Source organism: Oncorhynchus masou, chromosome 1 (assembly GCF_036934945.1).
Source record: "Oncorhynchus masou masou isolate Uvic2021 chromosome 1, UVic_Omas_1.1, whole genome shotgun sequence".
Taxonomy (NCBI): Eukaryota; Metazoa; Chordata; class Actinopteri; order Salmoniformes; family Salmonidae; genus Oncorhynchus; species Oncorhynchus masou.
In genome coordinates, this window is record NC_088212.1 from 7,604,796 (window position 1) to 7,632,793 (window position 27,998).

A 27,998-nucleotide genomic window follows, 5' to 3' on the forward strand; every position below is an offset into this window, starting at 1 on the left:
AACCTTTGCTAAAAATAGCCAGTTGCGTTGCTTCAGGTAGCCTAGTGGTTAGAGTGTTGGCCCAGTAACCAGAAGGTTGCAGGATCAAGGTAAAACATCTATTGTTCTGCCCCTGAACAAGACAATTAATCCACTGTTTCCTGGTAAACGGTCATTGTAAATAAGAATTTGTTCTTGACTGACTTACCTAGTTAAATAAAATAATAGTCATCCCCCTCTAGTGGAGAATAGTTATACCACTTGTTGTTTACAGATTTGGGCCCATGAGCTTAATCCGTGTCTGGGAATCTGGCCCATACACCGTGTCTGGGAATCTGGCCCATACACCGTGTCTGGGAATCTGGCCCATACACCGTGTCTGGGAATCTGGCCCATACACCGTGTCTGGGAATCTGGCCCATACACCGTGTCTGGGAATCTGGCCCATACACCGTGTCTGGGAATCTGGCCCATACACCGTGTCTGGGAATCTGGCCCATACACCGTGTCTGGGAATCTGGCCCATACACCGTGTCTGGGAATCTGGCCCATACACCGTGTCTGGGAATCTGGCCCATACACCGTGTCTGGGAATCTGGCCCATACACCGTGTCTGGGAATCTGGCCCATACACCGTGTCTGGGAATCTGGCCCATACACCGTGTCTGGGAATCTGGCCCATACACCGTGTCTGGGAATCTGGCCCATACACCGTGTCTGGGAATCTGGCCCATACACTGTGTCTGGGAATCTGGCCCATACACCGTGTCTGGGAATCTGGCCCATACACCGTGTCTGGGAATCTGGCCCATACACCGTGTCTGGGAATCTGGCCCATACACGATCGTCCTCAAAATATACAGCAATACGTTCACTCAGAATATTGATTTGGCAAAGTCTTTATTGAAAAAACAAAAGGTCCATGAAAAAATAAGAATTTGTCATATACATTGTATATTTCATTATCTGAGATGTACGTATAGATTAGGCAGATGGGTGTTCTAACCAGCTGCCAGCACCTTGACCCCTGACCTCTAACCCCTGATTTATTCTGATTTCTGATTCTGATTTTATATTATATATATTTTTCTATCTTTATCCTGCGTTGTTGGAATATGACGTGTTGGTAAGAATTTCACTGTTGGAACACAGCTGTTCATGAAGCATGTAACTAATAAAGTTGTATTTGATTGACAAAATCAGTCTGGGATCTAGGAATCTGGTCGTTTCAATTACTTCTGCCATTTTGTTGCTTTTTGAAATCACAGACTGTAGCTTTAAGGGTCAGTTCAAATGTGGGGTCAAGGGTCAAAGCCAGTCTACCCTTTTTTTTTTTATATTATCATTCGATATTTTGTCACATAAAAATAACATGAAAAACGTCTTCTACGTGAACGTGCCACTGAGAAACAGCATGGTATCTTAAGCAAGACGGTCTATTGGACAAACAAAAGACTGAAGACAGAAGGAAACTTAATAAAAAAGTGCATTAGTGGTAAGAGGAATCACATTTGTCTTTTTTTGTCATTGTTTTACTTCTCCCACCCTGTTCTTCACCCACTTGGAAGGTTCTTACATTTACATTACATTTAAGTCATTTAGCAGACGCTCTTATCCAGAGCGACTTACAAATTGGTGAATTCACCTTCTGACATCCAGTGGAACAGCCACTTTACAATAGTGCATCTAAATCATTTAAGGGGGGGGGGGGGGTGAGAAGGATTACTTTATCCTATCCTAGGTATTCCTTGAAGAATACTTCTCAGGCTCTGACATGGTTGTTTTGACCGTGGGGGTGGAGGTGGAGGTGGTGGTGGTGGTGGTGGTGGTGGTAGGCTCTGGCAGGGACCTTAGGGACTCTTGTGCATCAGCTTCTTACAGTGTTTAGCCTGCAAACACACAGACACACTTAGAGTTAGGTCACTAGCTAAAGTAAGTTTCTTTTGAATTCCAAAGTTTTGTGGTTTAGTAACCGCTGAATCACATCAGGGTTTTGTTTTTCCTTCTTCGTTTTGTGACTCAACACTCAACAACATTGTTGTTCAATGGTTGCAGCTAAAAACACCTGGAGGATTTGCAAGAGATTAAGCCAACCGCCAAATCATAATTCTGACTAATTTAGCATGTTATCTAACCAGTACTATAGCTACTATACTATACTACTATAATCTATGTAATCTACCCAGTACTATATACTGTAAACTATGTTATCTACCCAGTACTATAGCTACTATATACTATAATCTATGTAATCTACCCAGTACTATATACTGTAATCTATGTTATCTACCCAGTACTATAGCTACTACATACTATAATCTATGTAATCTACCCAGTACTATATACTGTAATCTATGTTATCTACCCAGTACTATAGCTACTATATACTATAATCTATGTAATCTACCCAGTACTATATACTGTAATCTATGTTATCTACCCAGTACTATAGCTACTATATACTATAATCTATGTAATCTACCCAGTACTATAGCTACTATATACTATAATCTATGTAATCTACCCAGTACTATATACTGTAATCTATGTAATCTACCCAGTACTATATACTGTAATCTATGTAATCTACCGAGTACTATAGCTACTACATACTATAATCTATGTTATCTACCCAGTACTATATACTATAATCTATGTAATCTACCCAGTACTATAGCTACTACATACTATAATCTATGTTATCTACCCAGTACTATATACTATAATCTATGTAATCTACCCAGTACTATAGCTACTACATACTATAATCTATGTAATCTACCCAGTACTATAGCTACTACATACTATAATCTATGTTATCTACCCAGTACTATATACTATAATCTATGTAATCTACCCAGTACTATAGCTACTACATACTATAATCTATGTAATCTACCCAGTACTATATACTGTAATCTATGTAATCTACCCAGTACTATAGCTACTACATACTATAATCTATGTAATCTACCCAGTACTATAGCTACTATATACTATAATCTATGTAATCTACCCAGTACTATATACTGTAATCTATGTAATCTACCCAGTACTATATACTGTAATCTATGTAATCTACCCAGTACTATATACTGTAATCTATGTTATCTACCCAATACTATAATCTATGTAATCTACCCAGTACTGTATACTATAATCTATGTAATCTACCCAGTACTGTATACTGTAATCTATGTAATCTACCCAGTACTGTATACTGTAATCTATGTAATCTACCCAGTACTATATACTGTAATCTATGTTATCTACCCAGTACTATAGCTACTACATACTATAATCTATTTAATCTACCCAGCACTGTATACTATAATCTATGTAATCTACCCAGTACTGTATACTGTAATCTATGTAATCTACCCAGTACTATAGCTACTATATACTATAATCTATGTAATCTACCCAGTACTATATACTGTAATCTATGTAATCTACCCAGTACTATAGCTACTATATACTATAATCTATGTAATCTACCCAGTACTATATACTGTAATCTATGTAATCTACCCAGTACTATAGCTACTATATACTATAATCTATGTAATCTACCCAGTACTATAGCTACTACATACTATAATCTATGTAATCTACCCAGTACTGTATACTATAATCTATGTAATCTACCCAGTACTGTATACTGTAATCTATGTAATCTACCCAGTACTGTATACTGTAATCTATGTAATCTACCCAGTACTATATACTGTAATCTATGTTATCTACCCAGTACTATAGCTACTACATACTATAATCTATTTAATCTACCCAGCACTGTATACTATAATCTATGTAATCTACCCAGTACTGTATACTGTAATCTATGTAATCTACCCAGTACTATAGCTACTATATACTATAATCTATGTAATCTACCCAGTACTATATACTGTAATCTATGTAATCTACCCAGTACTATAGCTACTATATACTGTAATCTATGTAATCTACCCAGTACTATATACTGTAATCTATGTAATCTACCCAGTACTATATACTGTAATCTATGTAATCTACCCAGTACTATATACTGTAATCTATGTAATCTACCCAGTACTATAGCTACTATATACTGTAATCTATGTAATCTACCCAGTACTATATACTGTAATCTATGTAATCTACCCAGTACTATATACTGTAATCTATGTAATCTACCCAGTACTATATACTGTAATCTATGTAATCTACCCAGTACTATATACTGTAATCTATGTAATCTACCCAGTACTATAGCTACTATATACTGTAATCTATGTAATCTACCCAGTACTATATACTGTAATCTATGTAATCTACCCAGTACTATATACTGTAATCTATGTAATCTACCCAGTACTATATACTGTAATCTATGTAATCTACCCAGTACTATATACTGTAATCTATGTTATCTACCCAGTACTATATACTGTAATCTATGTTATCTACCCAGTACTATAGCTACTATAATCTATGTAATCTACCCAGTACTATATACTGTAATCTATGTAATCTACCCAGTACTATATACTGTAATCTATGTTATCTACCCAGTACTATAGCTACTACATACTATAATCTATGTAATCTACCCAGTACTGTATACTGTAATCTATGTAATCTACCCAGTACTATATACTGTAATCTATGTTATCTACCCAGTACTATAGCTACTACATACTATAATCTATGTAATCTACCCAGTACTGTATACTGTAATCTATGTAATCTACCCAGTACTGTATACTGTAATCTATGTAATCTACCCAGTACTATATCTACTACAGTGCCTTGCGAAAGTATTCGGCCCCCTTGAACTTTGCGACCTTTTGCCACATTTCAGGCTTCAAACATTTAGATATAAAACTGTATTTTTTTGTGAAGAATCAACAACAAGTGGGACACAATCATGAAGTGGAACGACATTTATTGGATATTTCAAACTTTTTTAACAAATCAAAAACTGAAAAATTGGGCGTGCAAAATTATTCAGCCCCTTTACTTTCAGTGCAGCAAACTCTCTCCAGAAGTTCAATGAGGATCTCTGAATGATCCAATGTTGACCTAAATGACTAATGATGATAAATACAATCCACCTGTGTGTAATCAAGTCTCCGTATAAATGCACCTGCACTGTGATAGTCTCAGAGGTCCGTTAAAAGAGCAGAGAGCATCATGAAGAACAAGGAATACACCAGGCAGGTCCGAGATACTGTTGTGAAGAAGTTTAAAGCCGGATTTGGATACAAAAAGATTTCCCAAGCTTTTAACATCCCAAGGAGCACTGTGCAAGCGATAATATTGAAATGGAAGGAGTATCAGACAACTGCAAATCTACCAAGACCTGGCCGTCCCTCTAAACTTTCAGCTCATACAAGGAGAAGACTGATCAGAGATGCAGCCAAGAGGTCCATGATCACTCTGGATGTACTGCAGAGATCTACAGCGAATATGTAGCGATGGCCAGCCGATAGAGCATACAGGTCGCATTGGTGGGTGGTATAAGGGGCTTTGGTGACAAAACAGATGGCACTGTGATAGACTACATCCAATTTGCTGAGTAGAGTATTGGAAGCTATTTTGTAGATGACATCGCCGAAGTCAATGATCAGTAGGATAGTCAGTTTTACTAGGGTAAGTTTGGCGGCGTGAGTGAAGGAGGCTTTGTTGCGAAATAAGAAGCCAATTCTAGTTTTAATTTTGGATTGGAGATGTTTAATATGAGTCTGGAAGAAGATTTTACATTCTAGCCAGACACCTAGGTATTTATAGTTGTCCACATATTCTAGGTCGGAACCGTCCAGGGTGGTGATGCTAGTCCGGCGGGCGGGTGCGGGAAGCTAACGGTTGAAAAGCATGCATTTGGTTTTACAAGCGTTTAGGAGCAGTTGGAGGCCACGGAAGGAGTGTTGTATGGCATTGAAGCTCATTTGGAGGTTAGTTAACACAGCGTCCAAAGAAGGGCCAGATGTATACAGAATGGTGTCGTCTGCGTAGAGGTGGATCAGGGAATCACCAGCAGCAAGAACGACATTGTTGATATATACAGAGAAAAGAGTCGGCCCGAGAATTGAACCCTATTTTTTTTTTACCTTTATTTAACCAGGCAAGTCAGTTAAGAACAAATTCTTATTTTCAATGACTGCCTAGGAACAGTGGGTTAACTGCCTGTTCAGGGGCAGAACGACAGATGTGTACCTTGTCAGCTCGGGGATTTGCACTTGCAACCTTTCAGTTCAGCGCAGTCCAACGCTCTAACCACTAGGCTACCCTGCCGCCCCTATGGTACCCCCATAGAGACTGCCAGAGGTCCGGACAACAGGCCCTCCGATAAGACACACTGAACTCTGTCTGAGAAGTTGTTGTTGAACCAGGCCAGGCAGTCATTTGAGTAATCAAGGCGGTTGAGTCTGCCGATAAGAATGCGATGATTGACAGAGTCGAAGGCCTTGGCCAGGTTGATGAAGACGGCTACTCTATACTGCAATCTATGTCAAATCAAATCGAAGTTTATTTGTCACGTGCGCCGAATACAACAGGTGTAGTAGACCTTACAGTGAAATGCTGAATACAACAGGTGTAGTAGACCTCACAGTGAAATGCTGAATACAACAGGTGTAGTAGACCTTACAGTGAAATGCCGAATACAACAGGTGTAGTAGACCTGACAGTGAAATGCTGAATACAACAGGTGTAGTAGACCTTACAGTGAAATGCAGAATACAACAGGTGTAGTAGACCTCACAGTGAAATGCCGAATACAACAGGTGTAGTAGACCTTACAGTGAAATGCTGAATACAACAGGTGTAGTAGACCTTACAGTGAAATGCCGAATACAACAGGTGTTGTAGACCTTACAGTGAAATGCCGAATACAACAGGTGTAGTAGACCTCACAGTGAAATGCTGAATACAACAGGTGTAGTAGACCTTACAGTGAAATGCTGAATACAACAGGTGTAGTAGACCTTACGGTGAAATGCTGAATACAACAGGTGTAGTAGACCTCACGGTGAAATGCTGAATACAACAGGTGTAGTAGACCTCACGGTGAAATGCTGAATACAACAGGTGTAGTAGACCTTACAGTGAAATGCCGAATACAACAGGTGTAGTAGACCTTACAGTGAAATGCTGAATACAACAGGTGTAGTAGACCTTACAGTGAAATGCTGAATACAACAGGTGTAGTAGACCTTACAGTGAAATGCCGAATACAACAGGTGTAGTAGACCTTACAGTGAAATGCTGAATACAACAGGTGTAGTAGACCTTACAGTGAAATGCTGAATACAACAGGTGTAGTAGACCTTACAGTGAAATGCCGAATACAACAGGTGTAGTAGACCTTACAGGGAAATGCCGAATACAACAGGTGTAGTAGACCTCACAGTGAAATGCTGAATACAACAGGTGTAGTAGACCTCACAGTGAAATACCGAATACAACAGGTGTAGTAGACCTTACAGTGAAATGCTGAATACAACAGGTGTAGTAGACCTCACAGTGAAATGCTGAATACAACAGGTGTAGTAGACCTTACAGTGAAATGCTGAATACAACAGGTGTAGTAGACCTTACAGTGAAATGCCGAATACAACAGGTGTAGTAGACCTTACAGTGAAATGATGAATACAACAGGTGTAGTAGACCTCACAGTGAAATGCTGAATACAACAGGTGTAGTAGACCTTACAGTGAAATGCCGAATACAACAGGTGTAGTAGACCTTACAGTGAAATGCCGAATACAACAGGTGTTGTAGACCTTACAGTGAAATGCCGAATACAACAGGTGTAGTAGACCTTACAGTGAAATGCCGAATACAACAGGTGTAGTAGGCCTTACAGTGAAATGCCGAAAACAACAGGTGTAGTAGGCCTTACAGTGAAATGCCGAATACAACAGGTGTAGTAGACCTTACAGTGAAATGCCGAATACAACAGGTGTAGTAGACCTTACAGTGAAATGCTGAATACAACAGGTGTAGTAGACCTTACAGTGAAATGCCGAATACAACAGGTGTTGTAGACCTTACAGTGAAATGCCGAATACAACAGGTGTAGTAGACCTCACAGTGAAATGCTGAATACAACAGGTGTAGTAGACCTTACAGTGAAATGCTGAATACAACAGGTGTAGTAGACCTTACAGTGAAATGCTGAATACAACAGGTGTAATAGACCTTACAGTGAAATGCTGAATACAACAGGTGTAGTAGACCTTACAGTGAAATGCTGAATACAACAGGTGTAGTAGACCTTACAGTGAAATGCCGAATACAACAGGTGTAGTAGACCTTACAAGGAAATGCTGAATACAACAGGTGTAGTAGTTCTCACAGTGAAATGCTGAATACAACAGGTGTAGTAGACCTCACAGTGAAATACCGAATACAACAGGTGTAGTAGACCTTACAGTGAAATGCTGAATACAACAGGTGTAGTAGTTCTCACAGTGAAATGCTGAATACAACAGGTGTAGTAGACCTCACAGTGAAATGCTGAATACAACAGGTGTAGTAGACCTTACAGTGAAATGCCGAATACAACAGGTGTAGTAGACCTTACAGTGAAATGCCGAATACAACAGGTGTAGTAGGCCTTACAGTGAAATGCCGAATACAACAGGTGTTGTAGACCTTACAGTGAAATGCCGAATACAACAGGTGTAGTAGACCTCACAGTGAAATGCCGAATACAACAGGTGTAGTAGACCTTACAGTGAAATGCCGAATACAACAGGTGTAGTAGACCTTACAGTGAAATGCTGAATACAACAGGTGGAGTAGACCTCACAGTGAAATGCTTACTTACAGGCTCTAACCAACGGTGCAATTTTAAAGTAAAAAATAGGTATTGGGTGAACAATAGATAAGTAAAGAAATAAATGCAGAGAGAGGTTATATACAGTAGAGAGGCTATATACAGTAGAGGTTATATACAGTAGAGGCTATATACAGTAGAGAGGTTATATACAGTAGAGAGGTTATATACAGTAGAGAGGCTATATACAGTAGAGGCTATATACAGTAGAGAGGCTATATACAGTAGAGAGGCTATATACAGTAGAGAGGTTATATACAGTAGAGAGGCTATATACAGTAGAGAGGCTATATACAGTAGAGAGGTTATATACAGTAGAGAGGCTATATACAGTAGAGGCTATATACAGTAGAGAGGCTATATACAGTAGAGAGGCTACATACAGTAGCGAGGCTATATACAGTAGAGAGGCTATATACAGTAGCGAGGCTATATACAGTAGTGAGGCTATATACAGTAGCGAGGCTATATACAGTAGCGAGGCTATATACAGTAGAGAGACTATATACAGTAGAGAGGCTATATACAGTAGCGAGGCTATATACAGTAGAGAGGTTATATACAGTAGAGAGGCTATATACAGTAGAGAGGCTACATACAGTAGAGAGGTTATATACAGTAGAGAGGCTATATACAGTAGCGAGGCTATATACAGTAGAGAGGCTATATACAGTAGCGAGGCTATATACAGTAGCGAGGCTATATACAGTAGAGAGGCTATATACAGTAGCGAGGCTATATACAGTAGCGAGGCTATATACAGTAGCGAGGCTATATACAGTAGCGAGGCTATATACAGTAGAGAGGCTGCATACAGTAGAGAGGCTACATACAGTAGCGAGGCTACATACAGTAGAGAGGCTATATACAGTAGAGAGGTTATATACAGTAGAGAGGCTATATACAGTAGCGAGGATATATACAGTAGCGAGGATATATACAGTAGCGAGGATATATACAGTAGCGAGGCTATATACAGTTGCGAGGCTATATACAGTAGAGAGGCTATATACAGTAGAGGCTATATACAGTAGAGGCTATATACAGTAGAGAGGCTACATACAGTAGAGAGGCTACATACAGTAGAGAGGCTACATACAGTAGCGAGGCTATATACAGTAGCGAGGCTATATACAGTAGCGAGGCTATATACAGTAGAGAGGCTATATACAGTAGCGAGGCTATATACAGTAGCGAGGCTATATACAGTAGAGAGGCTATATACAGTAGAGAGGCTATATACAGTAGCGAGGCTATATACAGTAGAGAGGTTATATACAGTAGAGAGGCTATATACAGTAGAGAGGCTATATGCAGTAGCGAGGCTATATACAGTAGAGAGGCTATATACAGTAGCCAGGCTATATACAGTAGAGAGGCTATATACAGTAGAGAGACTATATACAGTAGAGAGGCTATATACAGTAGCCAGGCTATATACAGTAGCCAGGCTATATACAGTAGCCAGGCTATATACAGTAGAGAGGCTCTATACAGGCACCAGTTAGTCGGGCTAATTGAGGTAGTATGTACGTGACTATGCATGTATGATAAACAGAGAGTAGCAGTGGCGTAAAGGAGGGGATTGGCGTATGGCGGGTGGCGGGTGGCGGGTTGCGGGTGGTGGGTGGCGGGTGGCGGGTGGTTGTTGGCGGGTGGTTGTTGGCGGGTGGCGGGTGGCGGGTGGTTGTTGGCGGGTGGTTGTTGGCGGGTGGTTGTTGGCGGGTGGCGGGTGGCGGGTGGTGGGTGGTGGGTGGCGGGTGGTTGTTGGCGGGTGGTGGGTGGCGGGTGGTTGTTGGCGGGTGGTGGGACACAATGCAGATATTCCCAGCATGTAATCTACACAGTACTATATCTACTATACACTCTAATCAATGTAATCTACATTTACATTTACATTTAAGTCATTTGGCAGACGCTCTTATCCAGAGCGACTTACAAATTGGTGAATTCACCTTATGACATCCAGTGGAACAATCTACATACACATTGCTTGTAATGTACATACACATTGCTTGTAAGGACGTTACCTTGAAGTTGTTTTCGTGGCATTTCTTGATGAGGCGGTCCATGAAATTCATCAGGTCTGTAACCCAGGTGGGGTCAGTGGGAGCACACAGCTTGAGTCCCCTCCTGGTAGTGAAGCTGCAGTAAGGAATGAGAGGGGAGACAGGTTACAGGGAGGTACAGAGTAAGGAATGAGAGGGGAGACAGGTTACAGGGAGGTACAGAGAGTAAGGAATGAGAGGGGAGACAGGTTACAGGGAGGTACAGAGAGTCAGGAATTAGAGGGGAGACAGGTTACAGGGAGGTACAGAGAGTAAGGAATGAGAGGGGAGACAGGTTACAGGGAGGTACAGAGTCAGGAATGAGATGGGAGACAGGTTACAGGGAGGTACAGAGGGTAAGGAATGAGAGGGGAGACAGGTTACAGGGAGGTACAGAGAGTAAGGAATGAGAGGGGAGACAGGTTACAGGGAGATACAGAGTAAGGAATGAGAGGGGAGACAGGTTACAGGGAGGTACAGAGAGTAAGGAATGAGAGGGGAGACAGGTTACAGGGAGGTACAGAGAGTAAGGAATGAGAGGGGAGACAGGTTACAGGGAGGTACAGAGAGTCAGGAATGAGAGGGGAGACAGGTTACAGGGAGGTACAGAGAGTCAGGAATGAGAGGGGAGACAGGTTACAGGGAGGTACAGAGAGTAAGGAATGAGAGGGGAGACAGGTTACAGGGAGGTACAGAGTCAGGAATGAGAGGGGAGACAGGTTACAGGGAGGTACAGAGAGTAAGGAATGAGAGGGGAGACAGGTTACAGGGAGGTACAGAGAGTAAGGAATGAGAGGGGAGACAGGTTACAGGGAGGTACAGAGAGTAAGGAATGAGAGGGGGGACAGTTTACAGGGAGGTACAGAGAGTAAGGAATGAGGGGGAGACAGGTTACAGGGAGGTACAGAGAGTCAGGAATGAGGGGGGAGACAGGTTACAGGGAGGTACAGAGTAAGGAATGAGGGGGAGACAGGTTACAGGGAGGTACAGAGAGTAAGGAATATGCTGGGATCAAACTCCTGCTACTGGCATAGCCATGGGAAGTAGGGGTGCTGAGGGTGCCGGCAGCACACCCTGATTTTGTTTTTAGAAAAATGTATATTTTCACAAAAGTAGTCCACTGGGCCTTTACTAGTATTAGCAGACCGGTATAGATGTCCGTAGCATGGGCAAAAACTGTTTTTCATCATCTCTGCTTCGACAAAAAAAAAGGTAGCTGTATAATTAAGAACAGTATCTTGCAGGATTTAATAGTTGTAATTGTGAGAGTTGTTGGTTGCCCTGTCCCTTTCTCTGTGATGTCATTCTCATGTAATCCAGAAAGAACAAAACCCTGTCCCTTTCTCTGTGATGTCATTCTCATGTAATCCAGAAAGAACAAAACCCTGTCCCTTTCTCTGTGATGTCATTCTAATGGAATCCAGAAAGAACAAAACCCTGTCCCTTTCTCTGTGATGTCATTCTCATGTAATCCAGAAAGAACAAAACCCTGTCCCTTTCTCTGTGATGTCATTCTCATGTAATCCAGAAAGAACAAAACCCTGTCCCTTTCTCTGTGATGACATTCTAATGGAATCCAGAAAGAACAAAACCCTGTCCCTTTCTCTGTGATGTCATTCTCATGGAATCCAGAAAGAACAAAACCCTGTCCCTTTTTCTGTGATGTCATTCTCATGTAATCCAGAAAGAACAAAACCCTGTCCCTTTCTCTGTGATATCATTCTCATGTAATCCAGAAAGAACAAAACCCTGTCCCTTTCTCTGTGATGTCATTCTCATGTAATCCAGAAAGAACAAAACCCTGTCCCTTTCTCTGTGATGTCATTCTCATGTAATCCAGAAAGAACAAAACCCTGTCCCTTTCTCTGTGATGTCATTCTCATGTAATCCAGAAAGAACAAAACCCTGTCCCTTTCTCTGTGATGTCATTCTGATGGAATCCAGAAAGAACAAAACCCTGTCCCTTTCTCTGTGATGTCATTCTCATGTAATCCAGAAAGAACAAAACCCTGTCCCTTTCTCTGTGATGTCATTCTAATGGAATCCAGAAAGAACAAAACCCTGTCCCTTTCTCTGTGATGTCATTCTAATGGAATCCAGAAAGAACAAAACCCTGTCCCTTTCTCTGTGATGTCATTCTCATGTAATCCAGAAAGAACAAAACCCTGTCCCTTTCTCTGTGATGTCATTCTAATGGAATCCAGAAAGAACAAAACCCTGTCCCTTTCTCTGTGATGTCATTCTCATGTAATCCAGAAAGAACAAAACCCTGTCCCTTTCTCTGTGATGTCATTCTCATGTAATCCAGAAAGAACAAAACCCTGTCCCTTTCTCTGTGATGACATTCTAATGGAATCCAGAAAGAACAAAACCCTGTCCCTTTCTCTGTGATGTCATTCTCATGGAATCCAGAAAGAACAAAACCCTGTCCCTTTCTCTGTGATGTCATTCTCATGTAATCCAGAAAGAACAAAACCCTGTCCCTTTCTCTGTGATATCATTCTCATGTAATCCAGAAAGAACAAAACCCTGTCCCTTTCTCTGTGATGTCATTCTCATGTAATCCAGAAAGAACAAAACCCTGTCCCTTTCTCTGTGATGTCATTCTCATGTAATCCAGAAAGAACAAAACCCTGTCCCTTTCTCTGTGATGTCATTCTCATGTAATCCAGAAAGAACAAAACCCTGTCCCTTTCTCTGTGATGTCATTCTAATGGAATCCAGAAAGAACAAAACCCTGTCCCTTTCTCTGTGATGTCATTCTCATGTAATCCAGAAAGAACAAAACCCTGTCCCTTTCTCTGTGATGTCATTCTCATGTAATCCAGAAAGAACAAAACCCTGTCCCTTTCTCTGTGATGACATTCTAATGGAATCCAGAAAGAACAAAACCCTGTCCCTTTCTCTGTGATGTCATTCTAATGGAATCCAGAAAGAACAAAACCCTGTCCCTTTCTCTGTGATGTCATTCTCATGTAATCCAGAAAGAACAAAACCCTGTCCATTTCTCTGTGATGTCATTCTAATGGAATCCAGAAAGAACAAAACCTGTCCCTTTCTCTGGGATGTCATTCTAATGGAATCCAGAAAGAACAAAACCCTGTCCCTTTCTCTGTGTTGTCATTCTAATGGAATCCAGAAAGAACAAAACCCTGTTGTCAAACATTTACATCAAAAGGTGCAAAGTTATGGGCAATGACACAAGACCTCAATCTACCTCAAATTAAATATATTTCTCGATCAAATAATATGGAAAACAACCACTTTTTGTGCAGCATTATTTTTTATTTTTTTTATTTTACCAGGGAAGTCAGTTAAGAACAAATTCTTATTTTCAATGACAGCCTAGGAACAGTGGGTTAACTGCCTGTTCAGGGGCAGAACGACAGATTTGTACCTTGTCAGCTCAGGGTTTTTGAACTTGCAACCTTCCAGTTACTAGTCCAACACTTTAACCACTAGGCTACCCTTACCATCCATACAAACAGTGGAGGCTCCTCAGAGGACGAAGGGGAGGACCATCCTCCTCAGTGAATTTAATTTTTTTTTAAAGTAAAACCTTTAAAAAGTATTCCTTTGTAGATGAAACTATACTAAATATAATCACATTTCACCATTTAATTGATTAAAACACTATTTTGCAATTCAAGTCTACAGTAACATCAACAGAACTCTGTAGGGTAGCACTATAGTGTAGCCGGAGGACAGCTAGCTTCCGTCCTCCTCTGGGTACATTGACTTCAATACAAAACCTAGGAGGCTCATGGTTCTCACCCCCATCCATAGACTTGCACTGTAATTAAGGCAACCTCCGGAGAACTTCTTCCAAGCTATCAAAGCTCTTGCAGCATGAATTTACATGTTGTCCACCCAATCAAAGCATAAACTACAGCTAGCTAGTTGACTCAAAGAGAGAGAAAGACAATAGTTTAACAGTTTTGAACAAATTTTTTCTTCCAAAAGGAAGGAGAATTAAGTGAATTAAATGATTGAGAGTCATCTAATATGCTGTATTCGAAATAAGGTCATGCTCATGGAAAAATAATTGTCCTCCCTCACTGACCGCCACTGCCTCTCTACTACAAACCACTTAATGTATATGTCATTACTGTATTGTACATACAATTGATGTCGGAAGTTTACATACACTTAGGTTGAAGTCAACAAAAACAAAATATAGTTTTGGCAAGTCGGTTAGGCCATCTACTTTGTGCATGACACAAGTCATTTTTCCAACAATTGTTTACAGACAGATTATTTCACTTATAATTCATTCACTGTATCACAATCCAGTGGGTCAGAAGTTTACATACACTAAGTTGAATGTGCCTTTAAACAGCTTGGAAAAGTCCAGAAAATTATGTCATGGCTTTAGAAGCTTCTGATAGGCTAATTGACATAATTTGAGTCAATTGGATGTGTACCTGTGTATGTATTTCAAGGCCTACCTTCAAACTCAGTGCCTCTTTGCTTGACATCATGGGAAAATCCAAATAAATCAGACAAGACCTCAGAAAAAAAGTTGCAGACCTCCACAAGTCTGGTTCATCCTTGGGAGCAAGTTCCAAACGCCTGAAGGTACCACATTCATCTGTACAAACAATAGTACACAAGTATAAACACCATGGGACCACGCAGCCGTCATACCGCTCAGGAAGGAGACGCGTTCTGTCTCCTAGAGATTAATTTCAGGTACAAAAGTATCTACAGCACTGTGAAAAAGTATTTGCCCCCTTCCTGATTATTATTATTATTTTTTTTTTACATTTGTCACACTTAAATGTTTCAGATCATCAAACAAATTTAAATATTCCACAAAGATAACCCAAGTAAACACAAAATGCAGTTTTTAACCCATTCAGAGGTGGACTTGCTGGTCTGTTTTGGATCATTGTCCTGCTGCAGAACCCAAGTGCGCTTCAGCTTGAGGTCATGAACTGATGGCCGGACAATCTCCTTCAGGATTTTTTGGTAGAGAGCAGAATTCATGGTTCCATCAATCACAGCATTTTGTCCAGATCCTGAAGCAGCAAAGCAGCCCCTGACCATCACACTATCACTACCATATTAGACTGTTGGTATGATGTTCTTTTTCTGAAATGCTGTGTTACTTTTACGCCAGATGTAACGGGACGCACATCTTCCAAAAAGTTCAACGTTTGTCTCGTCAGTCCACAGAATATTTCCCCAAATTCTTGGGGATCATCAAGATGTTTTTTGCCAAAAGTGAGACAGGCCTTTATTGTTCATTTTAGTCAGCAGTGGTTTTCGCTTGGAAGAAAAGGGGGATGCTTGCAAGCCGAAAAACAACATCCCAACCGTGAAGCACGGGGGTGGCAGCATCATGTTGTGGGGGTGCTTTGCTGCAAGAGGAACTGGTGCACTTCACAAAATAGATGGCATCATGAGGTAGGAAATGTATGTGGATATATTGAAGCAACATCTCAAGACATCAGTCAGAAAGTTAAAGCTTGGTCGCAAATGGGTCTTCCAAATGGTCAATGACCCCAAGAATACTTCCAAAGTTGTGGCAAAATGGCTTAAGGACAACGAAGTCAAGGTATTGGAGTGGCCATCACACAGCCCTGACCTCAATCCTATTGAACACTTGTGGGCAGAACTGAAAAAGTGTGTGCGAGCAAGGAGGCCTACAAAACTGACTCAGTGACACCAGCTCTGTCAGGAGGAATGGGACAAAATTCCCCCAACTTATTGTGGGAAGCTTGTGGAAGGCTACCCGAAACGTTTGACCCAAGTTAAACAATGTAAAGGCAATGCTACCAAATACTAATTGAGTGTATGTAAACTTCTGACTCACTGGGAATGTGATGAAAGAAATAAAAACTGAAATAAATAATTTTCTCTACTATTATTCTGACATTTCACATTCTTAAAATAAAGTGGTGATCCTAACTGACCTAAGACAGGGAATTTTTACTAGGATTAAATGTCAGAAATTGTGAAAAACTGAGTTTAAATGTATTTGGCTAAGGTATATGTTAACTTCCGACTTCAACTGTAGGCTTGTCATCTATGTTTGTACCTGTAGTCTTTCCATCACTGTGACAATAAAACAATGACCAATCCAGTAATTGAGTACAATGAGACAATGAGACAAGCTGTTAGTGGTGATGTGGCTCAGTTGATAGAGAGTGCATGGTGCTTGCAATGCTAGGATTGTCGATTTCGGTTCCTAAATGGGGACCAGTATGAACGTGTATGTAGTTACTCTGGATATGAGGGAGTCTACTAAAATGGAAAAGGAAGGAATGGACCATTTTAGTTTTCACATAGAAATAATTTGCATTTGCCAAAGTATTTCAAGAACCTGGAAAACATATATCAAGCAAGTATTCTTATATTCCACAAGTATTTTATCAGATTAATTGTTTTTGTACAGATAATTATGAGACTCTTAAATTTGAAATGTTTTCATAAACGTAGTGCACTTTTCTAGTCCTGTAGTAGTGGACAGATATATAGACATCTTCAGCAAATCCTCCAAACTACCGTTGCTATGGCTACTGGGGGGCATGTGAAGTCTTGTCGACAGTGCTACCACTACTAGACAATGCTTTAGAAAGGTTGCTGCTATAGACCTACCACGTACTGTACGGACTAGACAATACAGCACCTTAATTGATTAGCATTATGTAAGGTGACAGGGTAAGGTATAAGCAAGATATACTGAACAAAATATAAACGCAACATGTAAAGTGTTGGTGCCATTTTTCGTGTGTTGAAATAAAAGGTTCCAGAAATGTTCTATACGCACAAAAAAAAGAAGCTTATTTTTCTCAAATTTGTTTATATTCCTGTTAGTAAGCATTTCTCCTTTGCCAAGATAATCCATCAATAAGCTGATTAAACAGGATGATCGTTGCATAGGTGCACCTTGTGCTGGGGGACAATAAAAGGCCACTTTAAAATGTGCAGTTTTGTCACACAACACAATGCCACAGATCTCTCAAGTTTTGAGGGAGCGTCCAATTGGCATGCTGACTGCAGTAATGTTCAACAGAGCAGATGCCAGAGAATTGAATGTTCATTTCTCTACCATAAGCCTCCTTCAATGTAATATTAGAGAATGTCGCAGTACATCCAACCAGCCTCACCACCGCAGACCACGTGTAACCATGCCAGTCCGATACCTCCAAATCCAGCTTCTTCACCTGTGGGATCGTCTGAGGAGGGGCGAGGGGGGTGCTGAGGAGTTTTTCTGTTTGTAATTAAGCCCTTTTGTGGGGAAAAACTCATTCTGATTGGCTGGACCAGGCTCCTAAGTGGGTGGGCCTATGCCCTCCTAGTCCCACCTATGGCTCCTAGGCCCATCCATTGATTAGGGCCTAATGAATTTATTTCAATTGACTGGTTTCCTGCTATGAACTGTAAGTCAGTAAAATCTTTTAAATTGTTCCATGTTGCATTTATGTTTTTGTTAAGTATAATAACAGCCCTCACTTTCTTATAAGGCATGTGAAGTTTTCACCATATTTCTTCTACCAAATCAAATCAAATTGTATTTGTCACATACACATGGTTAGCAGATGTTAATGCGAGTGTTTGCGAAATGGTTGTGCTTCCGACAATGCAGTAATACCTATACAATCCTCTCAACCCCACAGTGGGTGGTCGTTGTAAATCCAAACCAATGAAATACAAGTTTTTCACTTACACCACAGCGCTGATGGAGCAGCCTTGACCTCTGACCTGAGGCTGGTAACCTATGACAACGTGTCTAGGTATCTCTCTCTGACTGACCGTCAGACAGCAGTCCATCACCATCTGGCCCTGAGTCACTGAGAGAGAAGAGAAAGAGAAGGTAAAAAACAACAACATTGAACCTTCAAAATAAAAGTTTAAACAATCAAACAGTCAGCAGATAATTGCCTCAACAACAAATAATGGGTAACACTTTTTACAATAAGATTTCATTTGTAAAGGGCTTATAAAGGGGTTATTATATATTTTTTAAATCAATTATTTAATCATTTTAAAATGCATTATAAACCATTAATAAATGGTTATAAATCATTGGTAAAAATAGTTCAATAACTGGTCAGTGTTTGCCAATAGGAAGCCAATATTTATGTCCAGTTACTAACCTTTTAATAACTTACAAACGCTTATAATATTGAACCCTTGTGTATCATCATGCATCCTTATTTTCAATAGTTGCACAGTTCAACAATAGTTATTTTCTCCCTTTTAGGTGTGATGTAATTGGTGCTCTGTCCCAGGAATAGAAGTGGTTGGTTTTCATGATGCGTCTACATCCAGAACACGATTCAATCATCATTCCTAATTCCTTACAAGATTATATCAACACACTTAAAACCACTTCTCTGTGATAGTCCAAGTATGGTGAACGCTCTGGTGTGAAATGGCAACCGTAATATCACTGGATGTTGAAACAGAGGAGGAGAAATCCTTGTTATTGATACATAGGGCTGTGGCAGTCATGTTATTGATCCCTAGGGCTGTGGCAGTCATGTTATTGATACATAGGGCTGTGGCAGTCATGTTATTGATACCCAGGGCTGTGGCAGTCATGTTATTGATCCCTAGGGCTGTGGCAGTCATGTTATCGATACCCAGGGCTGTAGCAGTCATGTTATTGATACCCAGGGCTGTGGCAGTCATGTTATTGATCCCTAGGGCTGTGGCAGTCATGTTATTGATACCTAGGGCTGTGGCAGTCATGTTATCGATACCCAGGGCTGTGGCAGTCATGTTATTGATACCCAGGGTTGTGGCAGTCATGTTATTGATACCCAGGGCTGTTGCAGTCATGTTATTGATACCCTGGGCTGTGGCAGTCATGTTATTGATACCTAGGGCTGTTGCAGTCATGTTATTGATACCCTGGGCTGTGGCAGTCATGTTATTGATACCTAGGGCTGTGGCAGTCATGTTATTGATACCCTGGGCTGTGGCAGTCATGTTATTGATACCTAGGGCTGTGGCAGTCATGTTATTGATACCTAGGGCTGTTGCAGTCATGTTATTGATACCTAGGGCTGTTGCAGTCATGTTATTGATACCTAGGGCTGTGGCAGTCATGTTATTGATACCTAGGGCTGTGGCAGTCATGTTATTGATACCTAGGGCTGTGGCAGTCATGTTATTGATACCTAGGGCTGTTGCAGTCATGTTATTGATACCTAGGGCTGTTGCAGTCATGTTATTGATACCTAGGGCTGTGGCAGTCATGCCATTTTGTCAGCCTGTGATTTTTATGCAAATAACTGCCAGTCTCATTGTAATGGATCATTAGTTAACGTAAACATGTTTAGCATCTCCTGCCTTCCACGCAGTCGACAAGCCACTGACGAGGAACCTTATGAACATTTACAGTCTACAAGCCACTGACGAGGAACCTTTAGAACATCTACAGTCTACAAGCCACTGACGAGGAACCTTTAGAACATCTACAGTCTACAAGCCACTGACGAGGAACCTTTAGAACATCTACAGTCTACAAGCCACTGACGAGGAACCTTTAGAACATCTAGTCTACAAGCCACTGACGAGGAACCTTTAGAACATCTACACTCTACAAGTCTTCATTTAGCAGACAAGATTTGCTTAAAATTCCGTGGCATTATTTTATATTATATTATAGTAAGGATGAATACAATTGAACATAGCTGAATGAAATAGAAGGGATATTTTCCCCAAACAACTCTTCTGTGTCGGGCGGTTAACAGAAAACAGGTCCTCCTATCAGACATGGTGCGTGGGTAAAATCACAAAGGAAGCCAGGGGGAAAAAATACATATTATTTTTGTTGTTTGCTCTACAACCTGTTAGTTCACATCCCTTGCCACCGTGAAATATAGGCCTAAGGGTCGAGACAAGAAGAAGACACATTGGCAGAATAAATCCAACCACACCTTTGTTTCATCACAAAACCTGGGAGCAACCTCTGTCCAGTCCACATACAGTTACATGATCTACAGCATGGTCAAGCAAGTTAATGTTTCCGACATTTTCTGACTACTGAACAACTATTGATTTAGACCCCAAGTCCCAAAGAAAACAGGAGCTGCCTCGAACTACTCCAGCACCATTTGGACTTCCATATTTCAACATAATTTAATCACCTACAGTATGCTTATGTAACGGATGTGAAACGCTAGCTTAGTTAGCGGTGGTGCGCGCTCAATAGCGTTTCAATCGGTGATGTCACTTGCTCTGAGACCTTGAAGTAGTAGTTCCCCTTTGCTCTGCAAGGGCCGCGGCTTTTGTGGAGCGATGGGTAACGATGCTTCGTGGGTGACTGTTGTTGATGTGTGCAGAGGGTCCCTGGATCACGCCCGGGTATGGGCGAGGGGACGTTCTAAAGTTACACTTAGTCTAATAGTGACAACTAAGATACCAAAAAAATTTAGTCCAATGAAATATAATATGCCTGCCCATGCTACTGTGCATAGCCGCGGGAAGTAGGGGTGCTGAGGTTACCTGGGCCTTTACTAGTCCTGCATTAGCTGACCAATATATTAGTGTAGTGGAGACTAAACTATTTCCTGCATTTACACAGTGCCTTTTTGTAACGGATTTCTTACTCTTCGTCTGAGGAGTAAGGATCGGACCAAAGCGCAGCGTGGTAAGTGTTCATGACGATTTTAATTAAAGAAAGCACTGAACACTGAATCAAAACAATAAACGATGACGTGAATTTACAAAACCGAAACAGTACCGTGTGGCCCAAACACACACACACGGAAACAAACACACACAAATCAAAAGTGAAACCCAGGCTACCTAAGTATGATTCTCAATCAGAGACAACTAACGACACCTTCCTCTGATTGAGAACCATACTAGGCCGAACACAAAAACCAACATAGAAAAACAAACATAGGTTGCCCACCCCAACTCACGCCCTGACCATACTAAAACATAGAATAAAATAACAGAACTATGGTCAGAACGTGACACTTTTTGAAAGTATTCAGACCCCTTGAATTTTTCCACATTTTGTTACGTTACAGCCTCATTCTAAAATGGATTAGAAATGTGTATATATATATATATCCTTAGAAATCTACACACAAGACCCCATAATACATTTTTATAAATGTATTAAAAATATGGATAAAAATAAGGATATGCATATAATGGTAGCATTGGATAGAAAACACTCTGAAGTTTCTACAACTGTTAAAATAATGTTTGTGAGTATAACATAACATATATGGCAGGTGAAAACCTGAGGAAAATCCATCCGGAAAATGTATTTTCGAGGTCACACACCATTTCAATGCGAGCCCATGTGAAAAACAAATAGATAGGACGCATATTGCAGTTCCTATGGCTTTCACTAGATGGTAATATGGTCACCGTAACGAAGTGTTGAATCTTCTGTCATGTATTGTATGTAGTGATGAGTACCCAATACTGCCTTTAAGTATGTCTACACTCTGAGTGAACTCTCAAATAATTTATAAATGATGTATAACTGCTAAAAGTGTACCTTATCCTAAAGTGACCGACCTATAAACATTTATAATTGAGTTATCAACATTTTTAAGAGCTAAATGTATACCTTATTCTAAAGTGGTAATCCACTGACCATTAACAAATGAGTTACCAACATTTATAACTGCTGAAAATATACCTTTAAAGAAAGTGGGTTAGGCCTATCAATATTTATAACTTCTAAAAATATATCTTAAAAGAAAGTGGAAATATTCTGGACGTTTATGAATGAGTTTCAACCATTTAAAACAGCATATCATCTCCTAAAACATACAAAACAAGAGTAAGAACAAAATGTAATTTAATCGAATGATACATTGGGAAAATAATTATAATTTCAGTGACTCGTTTTTTTCTCATTTTTACCATTACAAGTCAGAATAGAAATTGACAACAGCTTAACTATTTAAAATACAACATTGGGTCTCATGGTCCCCTTCTGTGTTTTCACAAGGGGAGGCAGGTAGCCTAGAAGGGGCGGTAGGTAGCCTAGAAGGGGCGGCAGGTATCCTAGAAGGGGCGACAGGTATCCTAGAAGGGGCGGCAGGTAGCCTTGAAGGGGCGGCAGGTATCCTAGAAGGGGCGGCAGGTAGCCTAGAACGAGCGGCAGGTAGCCGAGAAGGGGCGGCAGGTAGCCTAGAAGGGGCGGCAGGTAGCCGAGATGGGGCGGCAGGTATCCTAGAAGGGGCGGCAGGTAGCCTAGTGGTTAGAGCAATGGGCCAGAAAGGTTGCTAGATCAAATCCTTGAGCTGACAAGGTAAAAATCTGTCATTCAGCTAGCTAAATGGTGATACATTTACTGTTCCCTGGACACTGGAGATGTGGATGTCAATTAAGGCAGCCCCCCTGTACCTCTCTGATTCAGAGGTGTTGGGTTAAATGTAGAATGTATGTCAATTTAGCGTAGACACTCTAGCTACAGATATCTCTGCTATCATGACTTAGGCTTAGCTAGTTATGTTATCCACTGCTAGCTAATAATAATAATAATAGCTAGCGAGCTAGTGTTTAACATTACTTGCTAACACTAATAGCCAGCTACCACTGATTAAAGGGGTTAGCTAGTTATCCCAACTTTTGCTAATACACTAGCCTGTTAGCTAGCTAGATAGTAAGTTAGTCTGAAAATTGGAACTACTACTGTGCTGACAAAGGATGCTAGCTAGCTAAATGACCAGCTAACGTTACCTAGCTAAAGACAATACCTGAGTTCAAAGGTTAGATAACTAGCTAGCTAGCGTACGAATCTAAACTAGCCAGCAAACATGATCTACTTCGCTAGCTAACTACATAATGCCAAAGATTATCTCGTGCTAAATCATCTAGCAGAATTTTTACATTCAAAAATGTGTTTTGGATTTTACCTAAAGCTAGTTAGCTAGCTAACGTTTCCTAGCTAGCTAGGTAGGACAGAGGTGCTAGCAAACATTAGCTTTGCAGCAGAACTTCTGTATCCAAAAGTGAGACAAATTGCATAGAGAATGTACCCTTTCTCCTCTGTCACCATTTTTTATCTTGCGAGCAATGTTTATTTTGTGCAATCTCTTCCTTCTGGCCTTTACACACGTATCATAGCCACATCCATCCTGATTCTTCACAATGCACTGTGACATGATGTAAGTGTCAACACAAAAATTCGGGGCATGTTCCAGGTCGTCTTTATATCAAGCGCATTTCAAAGATTGGTATCTCTCATCAAAGTTTGGGGAATTTCTCCGAAACTAGCAAACCACTATGGCTTGAGATCTTCAGATGAGGCCTTCATTCCTGCAATAAACAAGTGTACCAATGCATCGTCACGGTTTCAAACGTGGGGCAATTGACACATCGTGGGAGTTTGACCATTGGTTTTGAAAACTCAACCATTTCCGGTCCTGGGACAGAGCAACAATGCATCACACCTAAAAGTGAGAAAATAACTATTGTTTAACTGTGCAACCATTGAAAATTAGACAAGATAGCATTTCATCGAATACAGAAAGAGAGGAGAGGAATAGAAAGCTGGAGGTTAAAAAACGATGTGTGAGAAAGAGAGAGGAACAGATGTAGGAAACCGGGGGGGGGGGGGCTGACGTGAACAGGCCACACCTTTACAGAGATCAGTGTGTGTGTGCGCGTGCCCGTGCGGGACCGCGGGTGTGTGTTTGCCAATGTGTGTCTTTGTGGTAGTGATTGAGTGTCCCCTTTTTTGGGGGTATCTCAAAACAGAAATATGGTAAAACAGTTTTAAGTTGTGTAAGACTAGATCTGAAATATAATACTCCCTTTACCGTGAGTCTCTGATTAGGGATGGCTTGAGTTTCTCAGGATTGATGTCGTTTCAGTTGTGGGAAACAGGGTAATGGTCCAATGATTTATCATGGTTATTTCAGTCCAACACACTATTGTGGATGTAGCTGAGCATACATGAACACAGAGAGGGAGAAAGAGAGTGAGAGGGAGAAAGAGAGGGAGAGAGGAGAGAGACATGGACAAGGACAGGAAGTGGAGGGAGAGAGCGAGACTTTAAGAGAGCGAGAGCGAGAGAAATCAGTAGTGTTCATGCTGATTTGACACTATAGTTAAATGATGTTTATCTCTTTTATCTGGCTGGGAATTTCCCTGTAACTTAACAACACTACAGGCACTAGACGGTCAAACTATAGCGTAGTGTTAGGTAACAGCTCGTTCACACACACACACAAACGTTTGCACGCGTGCACACACACACACACACACACACACACACACACACTCCTTTTCTGTTAACAGAATTCTATTCACTGAGTGCCAACATTTAGTTTCCTGGTGGGAGAGGTGATAACATGAGTTGACGATTCAAGGAGCTCACATGATGACAAAGTATTTTCGTGTGTGTGTGTGTGTGTGTGTGTGTGTGTGTGTGTGTGTGTGTGTGTGTGTGTGTGTGTGTGTGTGTGTGGCTGATTCAACTTGCAATTATTGAGTAACTGGTTCCACAGACTTTTTTTAGTTACTGAACATTTTCGATCGAAATGAATTTAAACATTTCAATATTTTAAATTGGCACAATCTACTGCACTGGCCAATCAGAGAGCTCACATAACCATGCATACGGCTACCACAACCCCGCCCATAGAAAAGATACCAGCCGACATGAGATTTCATCATGTTTAAAACCATGACCAGAGAGAGAGACTGTCAAAGAATACAGCAAAGAGCTGCTGAGTTTAAGTTTTTAATTTTTTTATTCAACATTGTCAACACTGTTTTGATTCAACACTATTACATAATATAAAACATGTTTCTCTCTACTTACACTCACACTGTAATGAATGAGGAGCCAAGTGTATCGACAGCGCTGTGTTTCTATTATTATTAGCATCTCGTCCTGTCTATTTTAATAGGGAGGGATATTATACTTTCTCTGGTCAGAGGAACAACATGAATTTGTGTCTGAAAGCAGATGTGGTGTGACTCGACTTTAGCCATCAGGTAGAAGACGTTGTCCCCTCTCTCTGGTCAGTCTCACCTCTCTCTGGTCAGTCTCACCTCTCTCTGGTCAGTCTCACCTCTCTCTGGTCAGTCTCACCTCTCTCTGGTCAGTCTCACCTCTCTCTGGTCAGTCTCCCCTCTCTCTGGTCAGTCTCACCTCTCTCTGGTCAGTCTCCCCTCTCTCTGGTCAGTCTCCACTCTCTCTCTGGTCAGTCTCACCTCTCTCTGGTCTGTCTCACCTCTCTCTGGTCAGTCTCACCTCTCTCTGGTCAGTCTTACCTCTCTCTGGTCAGTCTCATCTCTCTCTGGTCAGTCTCACCTCTCTCTGGTCAGTCTCATCTCTCTCTGGTCAGTCTCACCTCACTCTGGTCAGTCTCACCTCTCTCTGGTCAGTCTCACCTCTCTCTGGTCAGTCTCACCTCTCTCTGGTCAGTCTCACCTCTCTCTGGTCAGTCTCACCTCTCTGTGGTCAGTCTCACCTCTCTCTGGTCAGTCTCACCTCTCTCTGGTCAGTCTCACCTCTCTCTGGTCAGTCTCACCTCTCTCTGGTCAGTCTCACCTCACTCTGGTCAGTCTCACCTCCTCTCTGGTCAGTTTCACCTCTCTCTGGTCAGTCTCACCTCTCTCTGGTCAGTCTCACCTCTCTCTGGTCAGTCTCACCTCTCTCTGGTCAGTCTCACCTCTCTCTGGTCAGTCTCACCTCTCTCTGGTCAGTCTCACCTCTCTCTGGTCAGTCTCATCTCTCTCTGGTCAGTCTCACCTCTCTCTGGTCAGTCTCACCTCTCAGTCTCATCTCTCTCTGGTCAGTCTCACCTCTCTCTGCTCTGTCTCACCTCTCTCTGCTCAGTCTCTGGGAACTCTGGGAAATATGAGGTCAAGTCATGATGTCCTTGGTCTTCAGGTCGAAAAGTCAGAGATCTACAAAGAGGTCCAAGTTCCTAACTTGGAATTCCAAGTTGGAAAAGCGATTTTTTTTTTCTCCCCCAGTCAGAACTCTTAAGATTTCCAAGTTCCCAGTTGTTTTGAACGCGGCATTGAACCCACCATGCCCATCAGATGTAGGTACCATCAGTCCAGCAAAATAAAAAAACAAATTATTTCAATTTATGCTCAACTCTGCCTCGCAAGTGCTACACCAACAGATCTATTTTGTTATCAAAGCTCGAGTTTTGAAATATAATATGGTCAGAAAAGAACAGTATTGGCAGACCAGACATATAGCCAATATGATGTGATAATATATTAGACCTACTGCACAAACCTCATTTTTATTAGGTTAATGTTACATGCACAAAGTCAACGTGTGTCAAATATGTAATCTGAAAATGTTGTATGTTAAAAGCACTATTTGAATGTCCCTAATTTACCTTTTCCAAATAGGAGCTCGGCCCAACTGAAGTTCGGGCCAACTGAAGTTCGGGCCAACTAAAGTTCGGGCCAACTAAAAATGTTAATTTCAGGTAACACTTTGATCGAAAAGTTAAGTAAACAAAAAAAAGATGGGAACCAGTTGCTAAATAATAATGAATTGAATCAACTAGATTTTTACAGTCTGTCTGTCTGTCTGTCTGTCTGTCTGTCTGTCTGTCCGTCTGTCTCTCTGTCTCTCTGTCTGTCTGTCTGTCTGTCTCTCTCTGTGTCTCTCACTCTGTCTCTCTCTCTGTCTCTCTCTCTCTGTCTCTCTATCTGTCTCTATCTGTCTCTCTCTCTATATATATATATATATATATATATATATATATCACTCTGTCTCTGTCCGTCTGTCCGTCTGTCCGTCTGTGAGTGTGTGCCTCGTGAGTATCTGTTTTTGTTGTTGTAAAGTAATAAACCCACTAATAAAGACATATCTACATCCCGTCATCATGATTAAGTAACCAAGCCGTCCAGTAACTGAGAGGACTTACCTCGGCAGCAGCTGTAGAGGAACAGAACACAGAAGAGGATCTTGGCAATACCCACGGTAGGCATTATGACTGGTCACCGATAACCTGAGCTGTACTGTGGGGTCTGGACTGGACTCAAGCTGTGTGTCTGAAGATATATGCGTGTGTGCGTGAGTGAGGATGGCTTCTGGAGAAGGGAAGTGTGTGAAATGTAGATTTTGTCTGTTATTGATGCTATGTAAGTAAGGATTTCCCTGTTGTGTGATGGTTCCTACCCTGCTATTAGCTCTGCTTTGTGATTACACTACCTCCCTATCCTTATAG

At 41.1% G+C, this 27,998-nt stretch overlaps 1 protein-coding gene across 1 annotated transcript; it reads right to left on the reverse strand.

The window, feature by feature from the left end:
* Positions 1–862: 862 nt before the first annotated feature.
* Positions 863–27,990, reverse strand: ccl19a.1 (chemokine (C-C motif) ligand 19a, tandem duplicate 1). The gene is made up of 4 exons (XM_064934373.1): positions 27,696–27,990; positions 18,530–18,653; positions 10,837–10,951; positions 863–1,868 (listed from the first exon to the last, which is right to left on the reverse strand). Exons 1-4 carry the CDS (start codon positions 27,757–27,759, stop codon positions 1,830–1,832), a joined length of 342 nt encoding a protein of 113 aa, XP_064790445.1. The 5' UTR covers positions 27,760–27,990; the 3' UTR covers positions 863–1,829.
* Positions 27,991–27,998: the final 8 nt, after the last annotated feature.